We start from the raw sequence: 25,027 nt of genomic DNA, 5'->3' as shown, positions 1-25,027 counted from the left end.
CACTGACCTCCATACCTGTGCTTTTGGGTGCGGCTCGGCTGATCCCTGAAGCCTCCCAGATGGAGGGGGCCTGGGACACTGGGGGCAGGCCCACGGGCCTAGGGCTGGGAGGGGGAAGAATGGGTGGGGTGGGGGGTATAGGCAGAAAGAGAGGTCAGTAGTGCACTCTGGGCTGTGCGGAATGAACCTGAAACTGAGAAGCAGCTCAGACTGCCCCGCGCTGACCAAGAGCAGCGCTCGCCGGTGTCCCTCCGCATCACTTCCAAAGCCGCTCAGAAGCCTCTTCCTCCCTCCCTCTGACCGGGCCCAGTGGCTGTGGGGCTCCCCGGACACATGCAACACCAAGTAGTTCCCCTGCCTGGGGGTCCCTCTCTCCTCCACCAGGTGCACAGTCCTCCCTACACTGCAAGGCTCATGCTTTCGTCTCCTCCAGCAAGAGGGGGAGTCCACGAGAGCTCTTCACAGGCTTCCTGGGGGCGGCTGGTAATCCCCACCCAGATCATCCTCCAGCACTTGCTGTGATCTTCCAGGGCAGGGGAGGGGGAAACCAGAGCAGCCTGGGATCCACAGGGGCTTCTCCGCTGCCCCTCAGCCCCACCTGGAGGACTTGGTGAAAGGGGACAGTGTAGCTTGGTGGTTAAGAGCCTGAGCTGTGGAGCCAGACAGCTGGAGCTTGAATGCCTGCTCTGAGACTTTCTGGCTGTGTGATCTTGGACTAGTTGCCTAACTTCTCTGAGCTTCGGTTTCCATCTCTGCAAAAAAGGGGATGACCACAGTACAACGGTACCTCCCTCTAAGTAGGTAGGGTTGTGGCTGGTACCAGCACGCACTGAACTTGCACGACCCTCCTCCCCTCTAAGCCTGTCTTCTGGCTCCCTTCTCCCCAGCCTCCCCCAACTTTGCTCTAGCAAGGTTGACAACTTGGCCAAGTTTTTGCCCACTCCTGCCCTTTTGTGCATGTTGTTCTCTCTTCCAGGAATGCTTTTTATCCACCTTTTTCAACCTTACACTTCTTTTTGCCCTGAAGACAACTCAGCGATACCACCAGGAAGCCCTCCGTGATATTCCCTAACGCTATCCTCCCCGCCAGACCTGACTCAGGGTCCCCCTCTTAGAGCTTCCCAAGCAGTCTGATGGCATTGGTCCCTGTGGTGGTCTCCTTTCCCTCTGGGCACCCAGCAGCAGGGTAATCTACTCAGAGTAACCCACACAAGTCCCTGATTCCTGGAGAAGAGACCAAGGTGATTTGGGGCTGAGCAAGGCTCCCTGGAAGCCCCCTCCTTCCTGCCCCAGCTTTATTTTGGTTCTAGAATCATTCCAGTCAGCAGACTTGGTCCCCACCATGCCCATCTCGGGTACACAGTCAACATTTCATGCAGTCAGAGGGACAGAAAGAGGGGGAAGAGAAGGTGGGAGTAAATGGCCTAGGCTGCGGAGCCACTGGGGCAGAAAAGAGTCTGGCGTCTCCCCGGCTCCAGAGGCTCACCAGCTGTGTCCCCGGACCCTGTGCTGGCCTGAGCCGTGCAGACCTCCTGGTATGGGCCACAGCTGTGTTAGGTGGGGAGAGCCACAGTTCTGCCTCCAGCCCATGACCACTCTGGGCTCCCGCAGCATCACTGGAGATAACTGGTTGGGCCTGGGTCTCTATAGCTCATCAGGACCAGAGGCAGCCAGCCGGAGGGCCCATGTCCTGACCTGAGGGTGGCCCCTGGGAGCAGATGCCACAACACGCCCCGCTCCCCACCCCATCCCGATGAACCAGCAGGGGCACCCACCCCTCGGCCGCCTGCTTCTCTGGGGCTGCCTTTGGCGGATGGGAGGCGCCTCAGCCGGCGGTGACATCTGGAAGGTATGCGCTCTTCCTCCAGCTGGGGTGGGGTGGTAGCCTCAGCCCTGTGGGGGCAAAACGGCCCAGCCCGTTTGCTTCTGGGCAGGACCCCTGTGGGGTGTCGGTCACAGAGCTCCTCCATCAGACTTCAAGCCATCAGCCTGGAGCTAGACACTCCTAAAGCCACAACTTACTTAGCTTCTGTCCCTGCTCCCTGGCTTTCCTCTCTCCCCTACAGTTTTCTCCAGAGGGCTCCCTGCCTCCCCCCCCACCCCCACCCTGCATAACCCCCTCGCCTGAGAATCTCAGGGTCTGCTTTTGAAACTCGACCTAGGACACCCAGTGCCACCTCCTTCCCCGTCTGGCATTCAAACCTGCCCCCACCCCACCCTCCATCCGGACACCCCTCCACTTCCCCTCAATGCCCCAGCTCAGGCAGCCCCTTTCCTCCAAGGCCCAGCTCGAGGGCCTCCTGCTGCACCACGCGCGGGCAGCCCACAGAAGCCTCTCCCATGGGCCCCCTGCAGTCTGTATTCTGGCCCTCCCACTGCCCTCCAGCTCCCTAGAGGCCGAGGCATCTCTCTTCCCAACAGGGCCTAGCCTGGAGGTACCCCAACAAACGCCGTGGAGCCAATGCCTAATTCAGTTGGGACCGAACACAAGGACCTGGCTCTGGGCCTCTTCAGACCTCTGGGCTTTGCAAGGGTCACGGTTCAAGGGAGCAGATTTCATAGAGCGTGATTCCAGAGCCAGTGTTTGCCGCACCCTGCAGGCCTCTGCTTGGCCTGGTCTCCTGGTCACTTCTCTTGCGCAGAGAAAGGCCCTCGTGTCCACTGCAGTAGGACAGTTTGTGATACGGAAGTTCATGTCCCTGCCTTGCTGAGGCTGGCTGCCTGCCTGGGACACATTTAGTTCTTTCCCTGCCCCTCAGGGCTCGGCTCCCATCTCGTCCTAGCAGACCCCAGAGCCCTCCCAAGTCCACATTCAGCACTGAGCAGATCCCCAGGGCAGGGGGTCTTGCCCTCCATACATGCTAGGGGCTGTGTCCTGTTCATGTCACGACTGCTGGTGCCTAGCACAGCACCTGGCCCCCAAGACTCACTCGGTTCCTGCATGTGGCCGAGCTTGGCACTGGCCTCCCAGCAGCCTGTTGGGGATCTCAAAATGGGGGCACAAAGGGCCAGTGCCAGGCTGCCCGTTCCTGGGTCACAGCCCAGCCACAGCTGGTCCTCAGTGGGAGAAAATCCTGGGTCCCTAGACACCTGGCCAGGCCTGTTCCTCCACTGCAGTCTGGACAGACGGACCAAGATGGCTCATGGGGGCTCCAGTGGGGGACCCCAGCATTTATGGCTCCTGCTGGACTATGGAGGGGCATCAGAGCGGAGCTTGCGCCGGGCCCCAGGCAGCTCAGTGCCCACCCTGGCCCGTTCTCCAGCTGCTAGTTTCGCCGAACAGGGTGCCACATGGACACGGGCCTGCGCAGCGTGGCCAGCATCTGGTTCCAGTGCGTGGTGCCCATGCCACTGGCTGACGGCCCGATGATGACATGGCCCACGTTGTCCCCTCGGCCATCGCTGCTACTCTCAGCCACCGTCACACGGAGAGACAGGTCCTAGGGAGGAAGTGACATGGGTGCTGGGGACCGGGGGCAGTGCCGGAGGCCCTCCGTGGCTCCCAGGACCCTGTCTACAGGTGCCAGGCCCCAGCGGGCTGCCAGGAGTGGCTCCCTGAATCTGTACCCCTGATCTGCCTATGCCCACAGGCTTCTGCTGCTGCCTCCCGACACAGTGGCGGCTCTGGACTGCCAGGTTCAGATGCTGGCCTCACCACCTCCCTTGCTGTGTGACCTTGGGTTCTTCCTACTTAGCCTCCCATCTGGAGGATGGTAATAATCGTAGTTCCTACCTGTACCGGGAACAAAATGAGTTAAAATGTGCCGACTGCTTAGAATAGTGCCCGTACACAGGGCATCTCAGATGTCTGGTTATTCCTAATATGATCACATGTTGGACTCACAGCTGAGGGAGGAAAAGAATGTGCTTGAGATCGAAGTGGACAGGTTGAAACCCAAACCCAGACTGACCCTCTCTCTCTTCTCCTCACCCCCGCTCTCCCTCCTCCTCCACTGCCGCCCTGGCCCGAAGAGGTCTCCCACCCTCGGAGGCTGTAGACTAGAGGCGCTACAGCCGCTCCGAGGGAAGGAGGCGACAGATGGACAGTCTGTCCCACGAGGGTGGCAGGACAAGGCAAGGACACCCAGCACCAACTCCAGACACTGGGATATTTGCCTGGATTAGGAGCTTCCAGAGTAAGTCAGAGTTCTGGGCTTTCAAATTCAGATGGGGTGTCAGATTAGGTGGGTTCTGTACAGCCCCGTGACTCAGGGGCAGGTTTTGGCTCAGGGCACAAAAGGACGTTCTCACTGGCAGGAATGCCCCAGCATGGAAGGAGGTAGTGAGGGGAGGTGGTAAGCTCCCCATCCTCTGAGGCATGCAAGCAGGGCCACTGGTGTGGCACAGGCCATATCCTCTGTAATCCCCCACCCTTGGTCTGTGATATCTGTGCCAGGAGAGGGGTCTCCCTGGGGCCCGTGACCTTCTGAAAGCCATGGAGGTGTGGGGAGCTCGGCAGGGTCTCTGCAGGTAGAGTCTCCAGAGACTTCGGGCCAGAACTGTGGGCCCTTGGGCTCCCCTGGCTCATCTCCAGGCCTTTGCAGCCCCTTCCACCGGGAACCGGCTTCCCCCAGATCTCGGCTTAGCTAACCCCTCTCGTAAAAGCCTCCCTGGGCCGCCAAAGTCTGGCATGCGCTTAGTGGATTAGGATTGTCTGGAGAGGCGCCTGGGTGGCTCAGTCAGTTAAGCATCGGACTTCAGCTCAGGTCATGATCTCATGGTTTGTGAGTTCGAGTCCTGCATCAGGTGAGTACGAGCCCCTCTTCGGGTGAGGCCTGCTTCCCTCTCCCTCTCTCTGCCCCTCATGGGATTCTCTCTGTCTCCCTCTACCTACCCTCGTTCACTTGTGCTCTCTCTCTCTCTCTCTCTCTCTCTCTCTCTCTCTCTCTCTCAAAAAAAGGATTGTCTGGGGATTTTCCACCTTCCCCTTGTGAGCAACAAGGAAGCAGTGCCTGTGTCCCAGCACTGACCACAGGGCTACTACTTAGTGGGTGCTCCATAAATGCCTCTCAACTAGAAAGGGGAGGGCTTGAGACAAACCAGCACCGCCTGCAGGAACCCTAAGAAGCTAGGCCGAGGGCCTGGAGTGGCCCCAGAGCCCAGGAGCCACCTGGCCTGGCCTCCACCCCTGAGCCATCCCCCCTCACCTGGAGCACGATGGCTGGCACTGAGAAGATCATGGCTTCGTTGAACACTGGGTTGGGGTCATCCCTCTTCACGGCTGTCTTCTTTTTGCTCATCTTCCTCCCATCCTGAAGCAGGTACACTTTGACGAAGGGGTCTGTGGGTGAGCAAGGGGTGGGGGTCAGGGCCAAGGCCACATCCACTTGGTATAGCTCTGCCTGGTCCTCGCAGCCCGCTGGCTCCAAGTTCCCCGAGCCTTCTCTGTTGCCATTATCTTCTACAGTCCTGCCATTGGGCCTTTATTTCTTTCCTATTTTACAGATGAGAAAACTGAGGCTCCTACACGAGTCGGGAGAAGAGCTGGGCCCTGGGCTCAGGCAGCCTGCCTCCCGGCCCACACAAGTGCTCCCTTCACGTGACGCTCTGGGGAGTGGGAAGGACCCACCGCTTCTCATTCTATAATGAGCACAGACGTCAGGCCTGAGTCACCCTGCGCCCGCTCAGTGGAGCCCGACTCTGAAATAATGAGTCCCTCTCTACTTGTCACCCTCCCCGCACTGGGTGTCCTTGCTGTACCTGCCTGGACCATGGATCCCCCGAGCCTCCCGCTAGGTCGTTCCCCCAGCCCTTGGTTTCTAGTTCTGCTCCTGTAGACTAGGGGCATCAGGTCCTGCCTGGCACCCACACCATCCTGGTGGCCCTGGCCCCCATGTGGGATCTGGGATACAGTCCAATTTCTGGGAGTGGAGCTTCTGTCATGAATTCTAGTCCTGGGAAGCGGGTGTCTGTCTACCGTGGTTTCTTCCCCGCACCCCAGGCACCTGCTCTGACTCCCATCTCCCCCACCATCCCGAACTCCTGAGCTCCTGGCTCCTGAGCTCGGCCAAAGCTGGGGGTGGAGGGGCCTGGTACGATGCCCCACACCTGCTGACGCCTCCCGCTGCCCTTGGCCTAGCAGCTGGGTCACAGCTCCCACCAGCCACGTGAAGGAGCCAGCCAGCCAGCAGGGCCTTACCGGCCGTGGTCTTGTCGTTGGTCCAGATGAGATTCTTGGCCTTCACCACCACCACAGTGAGGCGCTCAGCCGTAGGGAGGTAGCTGAGGGACAGCAAGATCTCGCCCACGGCGTCAGCAGCCTGGAGGACAGGTGACTGGCTCGGAGGGCTTCCGAGGCCCCCCTGAGGACTTGAGGGGTCCAGGGAAAGGCAGGAGCTTCCTTCTCCACTGAGAAGTTTTTACTCTCGCCCTTACGTGAGGCACCAGGCTGGTGGGATTGAGAAAGGGACCCCACTCCCCGCTCCACGAGGCATGCGCCAGCCCTCCCTCCCACCAGGCCTGGGTCCTGCCTTGGAAGGAGGACCAGAGGTTGCCTGTAGCAACCAGATGCAGTCCCTCATTCCAGCCCAGGGAAAACATTCTGTAGTAGTAGCACACAGAGGTCCAAGTGGACTGGGGTTCGTATACCATTTGCTTAAATAGCAACGACAGAAGAGCGGTAAACGGTAATTAGGGCATTTTTGCTTCATGCGGTAAACAGTTTCTGTGAATGTGGCTCAGGCCTCTCTCTCTGTCATTTCCTAAAGAAGTCAGGGCTCGGGCTGTCGTGGAGGACCGTGGACTCCCCGCTCGGAGCCGGGTGCGGGTGACGCTCTCTTCGTGGGTGGACTGACCTTGTTCTGGTCCTGTAGGTAGAGCCAGCCGCTGAAGGGCTGTAGCGGGAGGTCGAGCACAGAAAGCTTCAGCTCCACCACGCCCGTGCTGATGTTCCGCTCGTCCTCGTCGATGCCAAACACGGAAAACCGCAGGCTCTTCTCCTCCAGGGCCGCAGGGTCCAGGGGAATGGAGAACTTCTCGTCAAAGAAGATGGAGTAGGCATTCCTCTGGATCTGCACAGAGAAAGGGACGTGGAGGGAGCTTCAGCTCTGGGGAGGAGGTGGCAGCCAGACGCCCGTGAGGCCACGGTGGGGAGATAGCACCGGACAGAGAGTCCGGAGGCCTGGGCTCGAGTCCTGGCTCTGCTGTCCCACGACCTCAATGCCAATTCTTTCTTTGGTGGCTCAGCCTTGGGGATTTTTTTTTTTTTTTTTTAAGTAGGCTCCACACCCGACGTGGGCCTTAAACCCCCAGCCCTGAGATTTAAGAGTCCCGTGCTCTACTGACTGAGCCAGCCGGCCACCCCAGCCCTGAGGATTTAAAAGCCCCCTGTCCTCCTCTCAGTGGCGGCCTGGCATCGGAAGCTTCCACACTCTGACACCAACTAATTCCCACCCTCAGTGCGCACGGCTCCACAGAACCCTCGCGATGCCCAGGAGAGACTGGTCTCCTCTTTGTCGTGTGTGTTCAGGTCCAGCCCTGGGCCAGGTGTGCAGTAAGTACAGGTAAGTGTGGAGTCGAGAGCCGCTGATGTCCCGGCCCCCGCAGAGCCTGGCCCAGGATGGTCTGAATGTTGTGGGATGGATGGACGGATGGAGCGATCGGGCGAGGCTGGGAAGACTCCACTTCCAAGCCCCATCCTGCCTGGTGGGTGCCTCTGGCCTCCTCCCAGGAAGCTGTGGGCAGACCCCCCCGGGAAGGTGTCCTGGTGGGCACGGCTCCTCTTTCCCATTGGGGGTTGCCTTAGTCACTGCCTGGCAATATTTAGAGAGGAGCTCTCATCTCTGGCACTTTGCCTGAGGCTGGGGGGCTGCCCAGCCTGGGGGCAGCCACCTACTTGCTGGGACTAGCTGGGCTAGGACGCTGAGAAGCCTGCCTTCCTGGGAATGAATCTGCCAGCACCTCCAGGCGCACTGAAGCACACTCTGGTCACTGCCTGGCTCGTGGGAAGGTTCCTCTTCCACTGCTCCCTGGGAGCCACGTTCCCCACCCAATTGCCTGACTGAGGACCTTCAAGGGCTCCTTCCCCTGTGGGATTAAGTCTACCTCCTGATCTTGACCTTGGCATTTAGGCTTTTCATGATCTGGCCCCATCTCTCCCTCCTCCTGCCGCATGAGTCACTTTGCTGTCCCTTGTCCACAGGGGCTCGGGTTCCCGAACTATCCATTCTCTGTGTGTTATGTTTTATGAGCACACAGGTGACGGGAAATGGGAACCCCCGGGCCAGGTCCTGGGGATGTGTTGGGCAAAGCACTCTCCTGAACCTGTTTCCTCATCTGTAAGATGCCCTCGGTCCATCCCACTGGGGCTAACGAGAGAATCACGGATGGGTGGGCTCTGTGAACCAGACTCTCAGCACACATCAGGCTGTGGTGGCTGCTGTCTGCTAATGTCCCTTCTCACGGAAGGTGTCCAGAACCACCCAGGATCTTCTAGGCAGTCCAGGCCATAGGCAGCGTGGATCCAGGCTCAACAGGGACACTTCATGGTCCTGATACACAATCTGTTGATCACTTCCCAGGGACTGGGCTGAGGACTTTGCATACAGTAGCACACCCCTTCCTCAAGAATTATGTTGCTCATATGACAGATGGGGAAGCTGGGTCGCAGAGAGCTCACGGACTTATCCAAGGTCACGCTACTAGGAAGTGGGACACTGATATTTCAACCCAGAGGGTGAGGTTTTAGGGTCCTGCTCCTTACCACTCACCAACTGCCTCTCTTGGGCCCCACATGCACAGGGTTGTGGTCAGTTGTTGACCATCCTGGGGTGAGGGAGGCAGGGTGGGCTGGGAGAGGGATGATGGTGTCCACCCCCGAGGGACAGCCCGCTTCAACACTGTAGAGTGACTGGGCACAGGTGACTCTTCAGAAAGCACTAGGTCCTACAGACCCTCAGGCTCCACCTGCTTTGGTTAGAGGCCGCTGGGTGTCAACCTTACCCACCTCAGAGGACTCCCAACCGTGGCATCTGGGCCCCTGCTCCCCCTAATCCAGCCTGGAGTAGAACGTGTCTCATGAAGGCTTTGCTTCCTCTCTTGGCGAGACAGAGGGACCCATGGAGGGGTAGCCTGGTGGGGCAAGGTGCTGGGTGCCTTCCCCACCCTGTTCTCACCCCCAGGAGCTGACCTCCATGGGCTGATCAACAGGCTCCTTCGGCCTCTGGCTTCTGGTGGGGTCTGGGGTCGGACAATGGGGGTCACTCTAGGGAAACCAGAGGACCCAGGGAGCTGGGGGTGCTCTTTCCCTAGGTCCTTCCCTGCGGTACTGCTGTGGTCTGAGCATGTCCCCTGACCAAAGGGCACGGCGCCTATCAATGTGGCAGCCCCGCCACGCGCCTCTCCCCTTTGGCCTCCCCTTCCCCTCGCCCCTTCAGACGAGGGTGCCTCTCCATCCCTGAGGCCGCCCCACACCACTGTTAACAGTCCTGTCATTAAGCTGTGCCCAAATTAGCCAACTTGAACATGTCACCCCTTTCCTACCCGGACCCCAAGCCGACCCGGGGGACAGGCATGGGAACGGACAATTGCCACCCACTGGATATACGTGGTAGGATTGCCGAGAGCCGCGCACGGCGGGAGTCGTCAGGCTGGTGACACCTCCGGCTCTGGGATTAGCACCCAGAGCTGTCGCGTAGCACCCTCCTCACATCCGGCCCGGCCCCGCGGGCCTGGCGGCCTGGGGAGGGCTCCCCGAGAGCCCCGCGCATGCCTCCCCTGCCCCCACTCACCCGGGAAATGCCCACGATCTGCTCATCGGGCAGCAGGCTGACGCGCATGAAGCAGGACTCGAAACTGGCTTCTTCGCGCTCCAGGAGGTCCTTGCCCTGCAGCACGGCCACGTGGAGGGTGTGGGAGGCGGCATCGTAGTCCATGCTTACTTCCACCTGGCCCAGCGTGAAGTCCTGCCCGAAGGTGTTGCTCACGGAGGAGATGGAGTTCAGGGAGTCGGCCGACTGGGACTTGCGGAGGGTCCCGTAGGGGGCCAGGTCCAGCTCCCGGCCCATCAGCTCCAGGGGCCCCAGCTCGCTGATGCTCTCAAACGTGTCCTCGATGCTGAGGCTGCCTTTGCGACTGGGCGGTCCCCGAGTGCTGGCCCGCTGGGCATTCCAGGCAGGCACTCTCTGGGGGAGAGAAAACGGGACATGGGAGCATGGCAGATGCAACAGGCTGTTGGTTGGTCTCGTAAGCCCTGTTCATTCAAGGCACCTCCGTTCCCTGTGTGCAGAAACGGAGCCTGCCCTAGTCAGGAAGTTCTTTGTTTAATGCCATTTCACATCACTCACCTTTCTCTCCCGAACCCCGAGGAAAGAAAGCTTTTTCTCAAAACGCTTCGTGATATGGACTGAGTTCCACGCACAAAGATGTTCACTGCAGTGACGTTTGTAAGAAGGAAAAGTAGTAGGGCACCTGGGTGGCTCAGTCGGTTACGCGTCTGGCTTTGGCTCCGGTCATGATCTCACAGTTCGTGAGTTCGAGTCCTGCGTCGGGCTCTGTGCTGACAGAGCTTTGGATTCTGTCTCCTTCTCTTTCTGCCCCTCCCCCACTTACACTCTGTCTCTCTCTCTCAAAAATAAACAAAAACCTTAAAAAGTTTAAAGGAAAAGTAGTTAGCAGGGGGAACGGGTAAGAATAACTAGACGATAGCTACTCAACAGATCACTGCGCAGCCTCCAAGGATGTTTACCAAGATGTTCACAACAGAAGGTTTTCGTGTTGGGTAACACTCGTCCTAAAACTCACATTTTTCCTTTCACTAAGTTGACCGCGGGATTTGGGAAAACAAAAGTCTTTGTGCCACAAGCATCTCCCATGCTGTTTCATAGCCCTCATTTTGCCATCATTAAAAAAAAAATGTTTTTTAACGTTTACTTATTTTTGAGAGAGAGTGACAGAGCGTGAGCAGAGAAGGGGCAGAGAGACAGGGAGACACAGACTCCAAAGCAGGCTCCAGGCTCTGAGCTGTCATCACAGAGCCCGAGGCAGGGCTCGAACCCACGAACCGCGAGATCATAACCTAAGGTGAAATCAGACTTTTAACCGACGGAGCCACCCAGGTGCCCCCCGTTACTATCATCTTAAAAATGGGCCACCAATTTGTCCCTGAATGGACAGTTGTGATTACCTTACAGACCCCCTACTGTTGGACATTTATGTTGTTTCTAATTTTTCACAAATATAAATAATGCAGAATCAAATAGCTTTCTTAAAATCCTAGCTCAGAGGACACAGTCCTTTCTTTTTTTAAAAAAAAAGTTTTTTTTAATGTTTTTATTTATTTTTGGGACAGAGAGAGACAGAGCATGAACGGGGGAGGGGCAGAGAGAGAGGGAGACACAGAATCTGAAACAGGCTCCAGGCTCTGAGCCATCAGCCCAGAGCCTGACGCGGGGCTCGAACTCCCGGACCGCGAGATCGTGACCTGGCTGAAGTCGGACGCTTAACCGACTGCGCCACCCAGGCACCCCAGGACACAGTCCTTTCGAAAGCTGCTGACACATGTTGCCAAAATGCTCTTTGGGAAAGTTGTGCCAATTTACAGTCTCCGCCTCTCTCTCCCCTCCTCCCTCCTCGCCCCCCATGGGAGATAGTCCTGCTTCACACCCCAAACGAATGAGCATGTGGGGCTGCTATCTGGTAAAAGATTCTGGCTGTGCTCTCTGGAACTCTATATGATACTAGAAAAATTCTCTGCCAAGTGTCTAATGATGAAGCATTCAGCAGTATATATTGAGAGCCCTAAAAGTGTTTGTAGTCCCTGACACAGTAATTCCACATCTGGGCATCCATTCAAAGTACATAACCCTAATGAAGACAAAGTTTTACATATACAACATTCACTGCATTATTTACAATGGCATTTAGTAAATCATGGCACGTACATAAAAAAGGAATCTGACGCTAAGATAATACTTATGACGGGGGCTCAACATTATGGGAAAATGCTTTCGGTTGGGAGCATAGTTTGTATAAAAACCTATGCATGGAAAAAAGACTGGAGGATACATTAAAAACACCGGAGAGAAAGAAATCCAAATGTTAATAGTTAAAATACAGTTATTTGCCACTGGGTGGTGACATTTGGGGAGGGGTTTTGCTTGTTTTTTTCCTGTATTTTTCCCAGGATGGTTTTTAAAATTGAAAACTTCCAGTCCCTCACCGAGTAGTCACTGATTTCGCAGCACCGGGCTATGTTGGAAACGTGGAGGAGGACCAGGGTGTCTGTTCACAGGAGGAAATTAACCAGGAGAGAGCAAGGGAGCGGGGAGGCAGGGGAGGCCACCGCCGGGACAGAAGCCTCACCTTCTGCTTGGCCTCTGCGTAGGTCTCGCCATACTTCTGCTGAAGGTACCTATAGTCGTAGTTAGGGAACGGGGAGGGGCTGGGGAAGCTCCCCGATGTCCAGAGCTTCCACAGGCTCACGGCCGCAATTCCCAGCAGCGCCAGGGCCCCAGCGGTGTAGACACCCACCTCCCAGCCAGGAGGGCTCTTGATGACTGCAAGGGAAAGGCAGCCTCTCATTAGTAGGCTCTGGGGTCCCCCAGTGGTTAGAGACTCCCACCCAAGAAGCAGGCAGTTCAGCACTGACTTATTTATTCACTGAACAAATATTTATTGAGTGACTACTGTGTACCAGGCTCAGTACTAGGTGCTAGGGGATCCAGCGTTGAATAAGACATAGGTACCTTGCGATTTCTGCTTCTATCCCCTTTTCCACAGAAGCACCCATTCCTACCAGGGGTGGAATGGGGGTGGGGACACATGGCCAGACCAGACAAAGAGTTGTGAACAACAGTTAAACGCTCCTTAGGCTTTCAACAAATGGGGTTCTTCTCGCTTCTTTTGAGTTCTCTGAGCTCATAGCCTTCCAGATAATCGAAGCAGCCTTTTGGGGTCTGGAGGAAGAGGGAAGGGGTTTGGGGAGAAAAGAAATGACCCCATTTTTGCTTTACCCTCATTTAGAAGAACCCAATGTCCAGCAACTGGCAGATGGACAAAATGTAGTCCATCCACACAACGGAATATAATTTGGCAACATAAAGCTACTGACACACGTTGCAATGTGGTTGAACCTTGAAAACATCATGCTAAGTGAAAGGCATCACAAAAACCCACATGTTGTAGGATTCCATTTATTTATTTGTTTGTTTGTTTATTTATTTATTTTTAATGTTTTTATTTTTGAGAGAGAGAGAGAGACTGAGAGCGAATGGGGGAGGAGCACAGAGAGAGGGAGACAGAATCCAAAGCAGGCTCCAGGCTCTGAGCTGTCAGCACAGAACCCAACGAGCGGCTCGAACTCGCGAACCACGAGATCATGACCTGAGCCAAAGCCAAACGCTTAACCGACTAAGCCACCCAGGGGCCCCATGTATGATTCTATTTATTTGAAATGTCAAGACAAATCTGTACAGACAGAAAGTTGATTAGTGATTATCTGGGGCTGGGGGGACTGGGGCGGGGACAACACAGAATACAGGGTTGCTTTGGAGGATGATGAATATATTCTAAAAGTTAATAGTGCTGATGAGTACACAAGATGTTAGGTGCACTGAATTGTATGTCTAAAGTGGGTAAATTGTATGGTCTGTGAATTTTATCTCAATAAAGCTGCTACCAAAAAAAAAAAAAAAAAAAAAAGAATCTCAGCCAGAAGTGAGAGAGAGGTGGCTTTTAGGCTGTGCAGGACTTGGAGACAAATCCAAATGCTCAAATGTGCTTTCTTCATTGATAAGTAAATAACTTTCCCTGAGTCTCACTGTCCCCAGACATAGTAATTAACTGCCCCCTCAAGTGTGTTGGGTGAGCCCCCACTAGCAGAAGTGACCTTCTGTTGGCAAATAGAATTCTCGAAACCATTCCCAGTGCTGCCTCTATACTCAATTCAAATGGGGAAACGGGTGCACAAAGATAAACACTTACAAAAATAAATGACCTTTTGCCCAAGGTCAAAGAGGCAGGAAGGAATGGCACTGGGAGGCTAGCTGTGGCAGCCAGACTTCAGACCAGGCCGTAGTAACCACTGCCCCACCCAGCCTCAACCCAGCACAGTCCCCAGACTATGCAGGGTAGAAAGAGGTGGGGAGGGCATTTCAGGGGTGAAGACTGACGACTGCACATCCACTGAACACCTATGGTGTGCAAGCACCCTGGTGAGGGAGTCAGCCCCAGCCCCAGGCCCCGTCCTTAAGCAGCTCACAGTCTAGGGATGAGGTAGGTAGGCAAATAAATACACAAAACAGAGTGACGAGAACAGCCCAGGAGGGCTTCCTGGAGGAGGGGCATCTGAACTGAGATACGAAGGAGGAGCAAGAAATGTACCAGGCCAAGGCACCAGGGACTGGGAGTTCAGGGCGAGCAGAGGAGGGGATGTACAGAGCCCAGAGCATTCAGTGTCCAGTGAGGGAGAGAGAGTGGGGCATTTGGGGCTGGAGAGCTCTCTGTCACCATGCCCCTGAAGCCCGGCTGCAAAGGTATCAGGAAGCAGTGGCAGCCCGTCTGGAAGTGGGAGGCCTCACCCTGCCCGTTCTCCTGAGCCCAGCCAACTCCAGTCAGAATCCACAATGCTAACTCATTGTAGGTTAGGGGCAGGGCAGAAGGGCAGGGCCCGGCCTGCAGCCTTGGCTCGTATCCAGCATGTAGCACCCTATGAGGTCTCTCCCTCCACTTGCTAGAGTAGGACAGCCGGGGCTGGGAGAGGCTAGTGAGCACACCCAGCCATTGGCCCAAGGCCACAGGGTAAGAAATGCAGAGCCTGGCCGCGGGTGCCCTGGCTCCTTGGGCAAGCCACCTAGCCACTCTGAACTTGAGCGTCCTCATCTGGAGAGTGGAGATGACCACACACCCCAAGCAGCGGTCCCGCCCTGGGGAATTTATCTTGCGGAAGAAATCCCAGCAAATTTTATGTCTGCTGTGAGTCATCGAGACTGTATTTATAATAGCAGAAATGTGGAAACAGCCTGAAGGTCCAGCTGAGGGGCCAGTGGGGGCTGGTGGTGCTGCCTAGGGAGGGAATATCACTGGCCTTTGAGAACCGAGGTCATTAGGATGTCACTGTGGCAGAGCAGGAAAACGTTTCCAGCATTGTTAAAAGAACAAAAAAATCAATCCATGACACGGTCTAACCACACAATTTTGACATAAAAATCACAGGACCTATGGATAAAGGCTGGGTGGGGACCAGGGACAAATGAGAGAAGCTAGAAATCAGGATGGAGGGGCTGCGAGCAAGCCCTGTTTACTCCTGACTTCTTGACAGAATGTAATTTGTGGGCTAACCCAAACCACAACAGAGATCTACGGAGGGCCCCAGGCGAGCCCTGCCGAGGCACGAAAGTTCTCGGCGTCTGATGAATAAGGGATGGCCTGGTAAACTGGAGAGTGAGATGTCCATGTGAACCTCAGGTGGCTCCCGGCAGGGCCTGGGTGGTCCCAGGGGCAGGGAAGCAGGTGGGCCTTGAGTTCTGAGGTCCTAGCAGATAACGGTCAAGGTGACCCGGCACAGCGGAGCCAGGCTCCCCTGAAAGCGAGGATCTGGGGGGAGGGAGGGCCTGAGGGCGTGCAGCCTGCATCCTGCTTGGCTGGGAAAGGGGGGCATTGAAAGGAAAAGCCCCAGGAAGGTGACACAAGATGATGACTGTTAATGCTCATTTATTTATTCCTTTTATTGACTACAGCCTCGGGGTGGGATGGGAAGAATTCCCAAGGGAAGTGAGGCCTCAGCTGAGACCAGAAATGAGGAGGAGGTGGAGGCGGCCGAGTGGCGTGGCGGTAATAATAGCTTCCTTTACTGTTTACTCTTTGCCAGGCCCCGTTCCAGCGCTTCATTGCATATTAACCCACGGAGACCCCGGAACAACCCCGTGAGGAAGGTTCTATTATTACCCTCATTGCCTAGATGAGGAAGCTGAGGGACAGAGGAGATATTCGCTGCCTGACAGTCTGGCTCCAGATCTGCACCTGTGACCCCCGCACAGTCCCGGGAGCTTAGCCAGGCAGAGGCAGGGAAGTGCTCCGGGCACAGGGAAGGGCATGTGCAAAGGCCTGCTTTGGGAGAGAGTTGTGTTCGCGCTGGGTTGGGCACTTTGTGTAAGTTAGGTCACCGAGTCCTCCCAGCAGTCCTTGAGGCAGGCCTCACTGCCCCCCGTTTTACAGATGAGTAAGTGGAGGCTCAGAGAGGTTTCATCATTTGCCCAAGGCCATGCCAGGGCCTGGGCCAAGGCCTGGGAGCCTGTAGGTGAAAGTGTGGTCCCTGGTCTACCCTTCAGCTCAGCTCTGGGCTGGTAGGGGGCTGAGCCGGGGGAGCAGCTAGAGTGTTGGGGAGCACTGGCCTGGGAGTCAGAAGACCTGGGTTTGTGTCCTGCACTGAGCCTCCCTTCTCCCATCTATAAATGGAGAGGGGAACCCACGAGAAAACATGGCAAGTATGTCTCAGCTCTGACACCACCCACTATCAGCTGGAGAGCGGCTGCTATCTCGAGGCAGTTCCCAAGCTCAGCACCCACTGGGGCACACACAGGAAGGTCGGGGCTGCATCTCAGGTATTTGCCATCCCTGGACTGGGCCACCTCTGAGCTTATTGTCCTGTGGCTCTAACATCAACCTTCTTGGGTTTCTTCTCACTTGGCTACTCAACAGGCTCTAGCAATGGCCCTGGGGGAGCGGATTCTGCATCTCAGTTTCTCCTTAGGGAGCACGGGACATGGGCCTCCTGGGGGACTCCTCCAGTCAAATGTAGGGAGGTGGTTCCACAGGAAGGAGCCATTGGCACAGAAGGATGACGAGACCTTAGACTGGTCCCCGCCCCGTGTCCCCAAGGTTGTGTGGCCTCGGGCAAGTCACTGTCCTTACTGGTAAAATAGGGCCATTCCTGACGTCCCACTGACACCCCCTGCCCTAGGCCTGGTCGGGGAGCCCCGTGAGATGGCATGCTTCCACTGGGACTCACCGCTCAGGTGGTATTCTGCCACGTCCATGGCCATGACGCCCACTGCAGCGCTGGGCCTGGAAGGGGAAAGAGAGTCAGCAGGGAGGGCTTTGGAGGGCCACCAACCCCAACCCTACGCCTCGACCTCCACGATGCCAATGGGCCTGTCATCCAGCGCTCAGACTCAGCTGTGAGGAGAGCTCAGCCAAAGGTAGGTGGTTTTTAAATAGCATTAAAAAAATTTTTTTTAATGTTTATTTATCTTTTGAGAGACAGCATGAGCTGGGGAGGAGCACAGAGAGAGGGAGACAGAATCCAAAGCAGGCTCCGGGCTCTGAGCTGTCAGCACAGAGCCCGACGTGGGGCTTGAACTCGTGGACCACGAGATCATGATCTGAGCTGAAGTTGGACGCTTAAGTGACTGAGCCACCCAGGCACCCTTAAATACCATTTAAAAAAAAATGGAGTTTAAAGCTCTTTTCCACCAGTCTAAGACCATCTTACTGTCAGGGTTGCCAGATGAAGCACAAGATGCCCGGTGACATTTGAATTTGATTCATTTTTAGTACAAGTATGTCCCATATAATATTTAGGACATGCTTACACTTAAAAAAATATTCATTGTTTATCTGAAACTCCAAAGTTCCTGAGCATCCTGTATTTATATTATATCTGCTAAATCTGGCACCTCATTTCCATCCTACCAACAACAGGCTGACCAGCAAGGAGGCTTTGATTCTTTGCTACTCATTAGCGTGGGCCCTCGAGGTGTTCACTAAGCCTTACTTCAAAAGCTTTTCTTTCAATTGGAAAGGAAAGGCTGCATTTCCACAATATTCTATTATCAGTCCTTCCACTACTCAGGATGGTTTCCTCCCCACCCCACCCTCCACTTCCAAGTTTTGTGAACGCGGAAGGTCTAGGTTGTTCTAGAAAGGTCCGGGCGTCATGCAAGCCATTGCCTGAACCCAGGTGACTGCTCATAGTTTTATTACTGTTGTTGCTGAGAAGTAAATGTGTCTCACAGACATACTCGAAGGGACTGGAAAGGGGAGGCCGGGAGGAGCTATATCAGCCTCAGCTCCAGGGGCACAGAAGGACGGGATGGCCCCTGGCCCCGCAAAGGAGGCTGCAAACAGGTCACCCTGTGACAACTACGGAGTGCTTGCCCACCCAAGAGCCGCTGCTCTTCCGTTCCCAGGGGATGCCAACCCTGCACTGCTGGATCTTCTGGCTTTTTATGTTTTCCTTTCATTTTATTTTTTAAAGATTTTATTTTTAAGTAATTTCTACACCCAGTGTGGGGCTCAAACTCACAACCCTGAGGTCAAGAGCCCCATGCTCCACTGACTGAGCCGGCCAGGCGTCCCAGTCTTCTGGTATTCCTTCCTTCCTTCCTTCCTTCCTTCCTTCCTTCCTTCCTTCCTTCCTTCCTTCCTTCCTTCCTTCTAGATTTTTAAAGCAAAGCCAGATTCCTGGATTTTTTTAATGTGCAATTTCCTGATTTTTAAATGTAACCAATTCACACAAAAAATGTAAATACTGTTCAGGCACAGGGCAAAATGCTCCTGGGCTGTGGCTTGGCTAGTGTGTCTGCAACCCACTCGAGCATGCTGTGGGCTCCCTTTGGGACTGGGGTCAAATCAGAGGGTAAGCATTTTCCTGAATCCTGGGGTTCCCCCCAGTCTGTGGCTCTGGAACCAAGAAGTTAGGGTGCTTTGGTCTAGACAGAGTCATCTAGCACATATGGGAGTTGTCCGAAGTCCCTGGCAGGAGGCCTGGAGAACTGGGGCAGGACAGGGCCCTGGGGCCAAGTTCTGCAGGTGCTCAGACAGCTCCTTGCTACGCAGAGGATGACCCAGTGAGGTGTGGGTCCTTCATGGTGACAGGAGGGAAATGCTAACCAGGGAGGCTTCACTCATGCTGAGGAACAGAGGCTCATTCCTGGGACCTGGGCAGGAGACTGTGATGACAGTTAACCTCGCTGAGCACTCCTTACGCCTGAGAGAGCGATTCTAAGCACTAGTCAACACAGGCCATCTGGCTCCACACTCCTAACTTCTGTGCCTTACTGCGGAGGGGTATACAGTTTCAGAACTTTCCTAAGAACCTGCAGGACCAACTGGTCACTGTGAACAAGTCCAAGGTGGCCCTAGTTCCTGGCAGACCACGGTCTGGATACACCAACACGCACATGTCCCAGCCTACCTCTGCCTTGCTGGGAATCCAATAACGCCATCAGCTTTCTTTCTGCTCACTTGGCACAAGCCGACTTCGAGAATGAGGCTATGCTAGCGTGGGCTGGGTACACCGCGGTGGCCAGTGCCCACGGCATGGGTCAGAACCCCGTATCTGCTGTATCAGACCTAGAGCAGTTGAGGGGTTCCCAGCCCTCTGGGGCTGGTCTAGCTCAGACCCCAGACTATATCGCACTGCCACCTTCCCCTACACCCCTCATTGTGATACCCCTTGCCCGGGAGCTGTGATTTCACTGAAGATGTGAATGATTCTGAGCACACCCAAGCCCCAAGTGGTCCCGTAGTGGTCCCCAGTGGAGGGCAGAAACCAGAGGACATCTGCCTGAATGGAGGGAGGAGAGAACTGGGGTGGGAGAGGGGTCAGGCAGCCTGAGCACAGCGCTGAATCTCAGATCTGCCCCTTCACTAGCTCTGAGCCTCAGTCTTCCCATCTGTAGAATGGGGCTCAGGGCTGCCCTATCAGGGTGCCAGGAGGGTAGAATGAGAGGTAAGTGTAGTCTGGCTTGGTAAATATTAGCTGCTGCGGTTATTGGGCTCACAATCAGCCCAAAGGCTAACTAACCTCCCTGTGTGGGTAGCACTGCCACCTTGCAGGTATGTTTTATTTGTCTTAAAAATTGGGGAAATTCCCATTAAAAATTGATTTCTAAAAGAAAAAAAAAAGCTGGATTTACTGCTTCCCTTTAAAAGTATCTGAAGACAGTGGTCTGCATCCCCCTACCCCCGCAAAACAGCGGGGCTGGAGCTGAATGGGCTCTGCCCCTTCGGACACGTCTGGCACCTCCCATCCCTCCATTCATCTCCAGAACCTGCTGGCCCCTGGAGCATCTCTGCTCATGAACCTGGTAAGCAGGGCTTTGGACGAGCTATGGGAGGTTCAGAAAGGTCAAGTGATTTGCCCAAAGCCACAATGCCAGCAGTGGTAAAGCCACGTCCGCGGCCCGGACCAGTGCCTCTGCCATTAGTAGCCACGTATGTGTTTCCATCACCTCCCCCAAGACCCCCATGGGACATATCCTATTATTGACCTGATTCCACAGAGGAGGAAAATGAGGCTCAGAGAAGGGCAGTGAATTTGCCCAAGGTCACCCAACCAGCAAGCAGGGAGCTGAGCCTGGACTAGATCTGGCTCTGTAGCAAGTGCCCTTCCTAATGGCTTTACTCACCATCCCTGAGTGCCCCTGACCCCATCTCACTGACTACCACCTCAGCAGGCTCCCACTGGCAGCCTGGGGGTCTACCAGGCAGAGGGGCTGTGGCTCTGGCCCACGCTGACAAGGCGCATCGGGAGGCCAGGGCGGACCGCGACCAGAGTCTCCCGAGTTTCTGACACACAGGAAATGGGCCACAACAGGGACGAGCCAGGGCTGCCCCAATCTCACACCCGAGCCCCGCGGATCCACGGCCCCTTCTCTGGCACCTTTCCCCACCTAGTCTATTCGTTCTGGCCCCGATCTCCCAAACTCAAAACTGCATGAAGTTTGCTCACTGGAAAGAGCTCTAGATTCGAATCCAGGCTTAATCAGACCGACCCGGCAATACCTACCTACTGCTGTAAGCATAGACATGATATATGCCAAATGCTCAGCACGGTGTCTAGCCTGTACTAAGCACACGATACAGACCTGATGACTGACTGGGTAGGTGGATCCCCATTTTATAGATGAGGAAGCTGCAGCCCCAGGTCACTCAGCATTTAGTAGCAACACTGGGATTGGCGCCAGGGTGTGATGGATCTGAGCCTGGGCTCTTGGCCGTGATGCCACCTCCTGACCAAGCCTTTTGGGGGTGGAGGTGGGTGGGAGGAACTGTCACTGGCCTCATCGGAATTGGATCACAGTCGAGGCCCCCTCCTGGGCTTGTCAGAGAAATGGCTTTCCAGGAATTTTGTGCCTCTTCGGGGAAGACGGGCCCCATGTCTCTGTTCCCCCCACCCCGTTTCCTTGCTCACTGTGTCCCCACATCACGTCTGTGGCCAGCAAGGTGTTGACTGCCCCCCCCCACCCTATGGTCATCAGGTAATAGGATGTGGGCACAGGGCAGCCCTCAACCTCCCAGGCTGCAAGCCTCTTTAGGATCTTTAGGTTTGAGATATTTTCAAGTGCTCCCCCCATCCCTGAAATAATCACATCCTGCTACCATCCCCCCAAAGCCCGCAGAAACCACAGCGCAGACCAGCTAGGGTGGTGGTGGCTGGCATTTATTGGGCATCTATCATGTGCCAAGTACTGTACCAAGGACTCGCCATGTTTTATTTCAGCAAATCCTCGCTGCCTCTCCCTGAGGGGGCTGCTACTCTGCCCATTGTACTAGTAGGAAAACCGATACTTGCCCAGTGTCACCAGAGCTGACAAGAGACAGAGTCCAAACTTGAACCCTAGCCTGGGAACCTCCTCGCTCCCAAGCTGCTAGGTGGAAGGTTTTGGATTTCAGAGTGGAGAGGGCAGGGGGTTTGGGCACTTGTCTTGACTCTTCTCCAGACTGGTGAGTTAACTTGGCTGGAACTCCTGTCTGCCCTGAGCCTCGGTTTCCCCATTTCTAGTAAGAAGCACATTTGCTGCTGCTCTCCACACCTGCCCCTGCCCCTGCCCCCAGCTTGGAGAAGGGGCTGACGCTCCAGGAGCAGCTTTCCCAGTCACTCTGGAGTGGCCTCACTGACTGAGCAGCGTGGCACACAGTTCTTCTGCAGCCCTGGAAAAGGGTCACCGGGATGGCTGGCTCAGGGCTCCTCCACCCACAGGCCTGGCTCCAGGTCCCCATGTTCGGCCCTACTCTACCCCCTCTTCAACCCAAATCTATAGCCCAGGGCCCAAGACAGGGCAAACTTCCTCTTCCAAAGAGCAGCGGCATCAAGGGTTCCCAGGAGCCCCCGGAAAGCCCCCACGCAGGCCAGTGACACTGGTCCGGGCTGGGGATCCTCTCCCAAGCTCCGAGGGCCTCCTGGCGATGGGGTGCGACATGCCTCTCCGGATCAGAGCCTCTCCCGAAGACCCGGCACCCCTGCCGCGGGAACCCCTAGGGTATCTGGGGAGCGGTGTGCGGGGGTGGTCTGACCCGGGAGAGTCGCGAGCGGGTGTGCCCCAGGGGCGGTGGGGACAGTCAGGATGCTGAGTGTGAAAGTGAGGGGCGCTCGTGCGGCGCGGGCGCCGGGGAGGCGTGTAAAAGGCCGGGCGAGTCGCATGTGTGCACACGCGGGACGGGCGTGCGGGGCGGGATGCGATGCGCAGTGCGCGGAGTGGCCGGGCCGGGGAAGGGCGCCCGGCGTGCGCTGTGCCCGGCGTACGTGTGCAAGCGCGGCGCGGGTGTGCAGACGCGCAGAGTGCGCGGAGGCCGGGGTCCGCGGCGCGGGGAAGGGTGCGCTACGCGCGTCCGCGCGCCGGACCGCTTCCCGGTGGGAGTCGGGGGCGGCCGGGTGCTACTCACCCCGGCTCCGCGGAGGGGCCGCTTCTACGCTCCGGCTCCGGCTCCTGGCTCGCGGCTCCCGGCCGGCCTCCCGCAGCGCGCACGCACCGGCGCCAAGCCCGGCCGTCGCCGGCAACGCCACCCCTGCAGTGTCGCCCGGCGCCCGCCTCGGAGCAGCGCGGCGCGGGCCGGGGGCTCGGCCGGGCCGGGGAGGCAGACGGGAGCTGCGCCGCAGTCCGGGCACGCTCCCAGGAGCCCGCCGCGCGCTCCCTCGCGCTCGCCCGCCCCCCTCCCGCTCCCTCTTTAATTTAAAGCGACAACCCCGAGCGCTCTCTCCGCTCCCGCGAGCTGCGCACCGCTTCCGGGGTCTGAGCCGAAGATCCCCAAGCGCGCCCCGCAGTCCCGCGGGGTCGCCCGAGGCCGAGCCCAGCCCCTCACTCCCAGGCCAGGGGACGAGGGTGGGGTGGGGATGTGCTCACCAGGTGCTCGGAGAGGCAGGCGATGCGCTGGACGCGGGCCCGGGTTCTAGCCCCAGCCTGCAGCACGCTGGGCTATCCTCGTCCCTTTCTGGGCCTCAGTTTCTTTTTCCGTTAAACGGGCCTGATGCTGCGCACCTGCTAGAAACCGGTAAGAAAACAGGTGGTAGATGGAGCCGCGGGAGGTTTCCCCTTTCCTGAATGCATAATTACCCCCTCCCACCGTAACTGGGCTGTGGGGCAGGCCAACATCATCTCACTTAATCTTCACAAAGATCTAATGGGTTCGTGGTCACTCCGTTTTGACATGAAGAAACAGGCTCAAAGAGATCCAATGACCTTCCCAAGGCCACAGAGCCAAAGATCAGAGCCAAGACTTGAATCTACGTCTGTGTGACTTCAAAGCCCATGCTCTTAACCGGTTAGAGGTCGCGCTTTCTCTCCCAAAGGGATGAATGAATCATTCAGGAGATATTTATGACGCCCCCGCTGGACTCTAGGCAGAGTGCCAGGTGTGGGCGATCTTCCATGTTCCTGGAACAGGGGGACAGGTCCCACCCTACCCTCGCAGTCTGGCAGGGAGGCACGCACTCATCAGGGGCTGCGCGCGTGGGGGTGGGGAGGGGCAGGTGCCACAATGCCAGTGCTGTGGGCACAGTGATCAAGAGAGCAGGCTTGGTGAGCACCTGGAAAGTCCTCTGGGGAGTGGGGGGGGGGGCGCTGGAGGATCTGGGATGAGGTGAAAGGAGAAAGGATCTCAGACGGGGAGTGATGTAGGAAACAAAGGCAAAAGAAAAGATTTACATTTCTTAACTACCAACAACCCACAGAAAAGTCCTTGAAACAGACAGAGTGACCTTCCTTTGGGAGCTCAGCTGCCTCGATGTTGACACTTTGCTGAGGGCAAAAGGCAATCGCAGCTTAACATTATTCTGACCCCCAAGATCCTGTAAGTCTGCTTATAAAAATTCCTTTGGAAGGGCGCCTGGTGGCTCAGTCAGTTAAGCCTCCAACTCTTGATTTCGGCTCAGGTCATGATCTCACAATCTGTGGTATCAAGCCCTGTGCCAGGCTCTGGGTTGACAGCTCGGGGCCTGCTTGGGATTCTTTTTCTGCCCCTCCCCTGCGTGCATGCTCACACGCGCTCTCTCTCTCTCTCTCTCAAAATAAATAAACATTTAAAAAAATTCCTTTGGAAACTTCCTTTATGTCTACCCCCCAAGATATATGTTAGCAATCATCCTCCAAGCATATGGCCCACTGATCCACATCTGAAGGGTCTCATGACCAAGGTTTTATTAGACAGTAATAAATGACCTTTCCCTAACAACAGCTAGCCCCTCAAGGTCCTGGAAACCTTGCTTCCAAATTCCTTAGAGACTTCTGCTAACCCTAGCCCCCTCCCAACTTGAAAGTATATAATCAGTCGCTCCTCACAACCCCAGTGCAGCTCTGTGTGCCCACAGGTCCCGTCCCCATGCTTTAATAAAACCACCTTTTTGCACCGAAGACATCTCAAGAATTCTTTCTTGACCGTTCACTCTGAACACCATTTCCACAGCAGGTAGCAAGTGTGTAAAGGCAGCAGTGGTTCCTGGATCATCTACCCTCTGGGACTTCAGGGCTGAGAGCAACCTGTGGGCACTCCTCTCAGTAGGAGCTGGGTCTATGCCGGCCTTACGGGGGAGTGGGCTTCCTTGGCCTGCAAGGCCTGACCCTGGGAAGCCAGGGGTGCAATTTCACTTGTATCCACAGGAGGCGCCCTTGGTTTTTGCTTATTTTCTGGGTCTGGAAGAAAACAGAGGCAGGGCATTTACTCCTGACCTTGGAGGTAGGTACCAGGCACTGGGCCGTGGGCTTTCACTGCCATTTCTCATTTAACTTAATCTTCACATTCAGCTGCAGCTTTGGAATGATTGAGCCCATTTTCCATGTGAGATCACCCAAGCCTGAGGAATGACAGGGTT

The 25,027-nt window shown here is 56.1% G+C and overlaps 1 protein-coding gene across 7 annotated transcripts; it reads right to left on the bottom strand.

Annotated features, from left to right (window-relative positions):
- Positions 1-1,241: 1,241 nt before the first annotated feature.
- Positions 1,242-23,528, bottom strand: SYT12 (synaptotagmin 12). 7 transcript variants are annotated; one of them, XM_011287048.4, is made up of 9 exons: positions 23,321-23,528; positions 23,064-23,201; positions 16,946-17,001; positions 12,301-12,494; positions 9,729-10,121; positions 6,795-7,010; positions 6,140-6,260; positions 5,148-5,281; positions 1,242-3,440 (listed from the first exon to the last, which is right to left on the bottom strand). In XM_011287048.4, exons 3-9 carry the CDS (start codon positions 16,977-16,979, stop codon positions 3,267-3,269), a joined length of 1,266 nt encoding a protein of 421 aa, XP_011285350.1. In that variant the 5' UTR covers positions 16,980-17,001; positions 23,064-23,201; positions 23,321-23,528; the 3' UTR covers positions 1,242-3,266. The 7 variants fall into 7 exon arrangements, with proteins under 7 accessions (XP_011285350.1, XP_019668302.1, XP_044895522.1 ...); XM_019812743.3 differs by having other exon boundaries at positions 23,064-23,198; XM_045039587.1 differs by having other exon boundaries at positions 23,064-23,528.
- Positions 23,529-25,027: the final 1,499 nt, after the last annotated feature.

Source organism: Felis catus, chromosome D1 (genome assembly GCF_018350175.1).
Source record: "Felis catus isolate Fca126 chromosome D1, F.catus_Fca126_mat1.0, whole genome shotgun sequence".
NCBI lineage: Eukaryota > Metazoa > Chordata > Mammalia > Carnivora > Felidae > Felis > Felis catus.
This window is presented reverse-complemented; position numbering and strand designations above follow the sequence as displayed.

Excerpts from the sequence above, each read along its gene's own strand:
- SYT12 (XM_045039587.1), bottom strand. The coding sequence starts at position 16,979 with ATGGCCATGGACGTGGCAGAATACCACCTGAGCG. Across the intron at positions 6,261-6,794 it reads ACCTACAGGACCAGAACAAG|GCTGCTGACGCCGTGGGCGA; the intron begins GTCAGTCCACCC and ends CCTGTCCTCCAG. Across the intron at positions 5,282-6,139 it reads CAACGACAAGACCACGGCCG|ACCCCTTCGTCAAAGTGTAC; the intron begins GTAAGGCCCTGC and ends GCTCACCCACAG.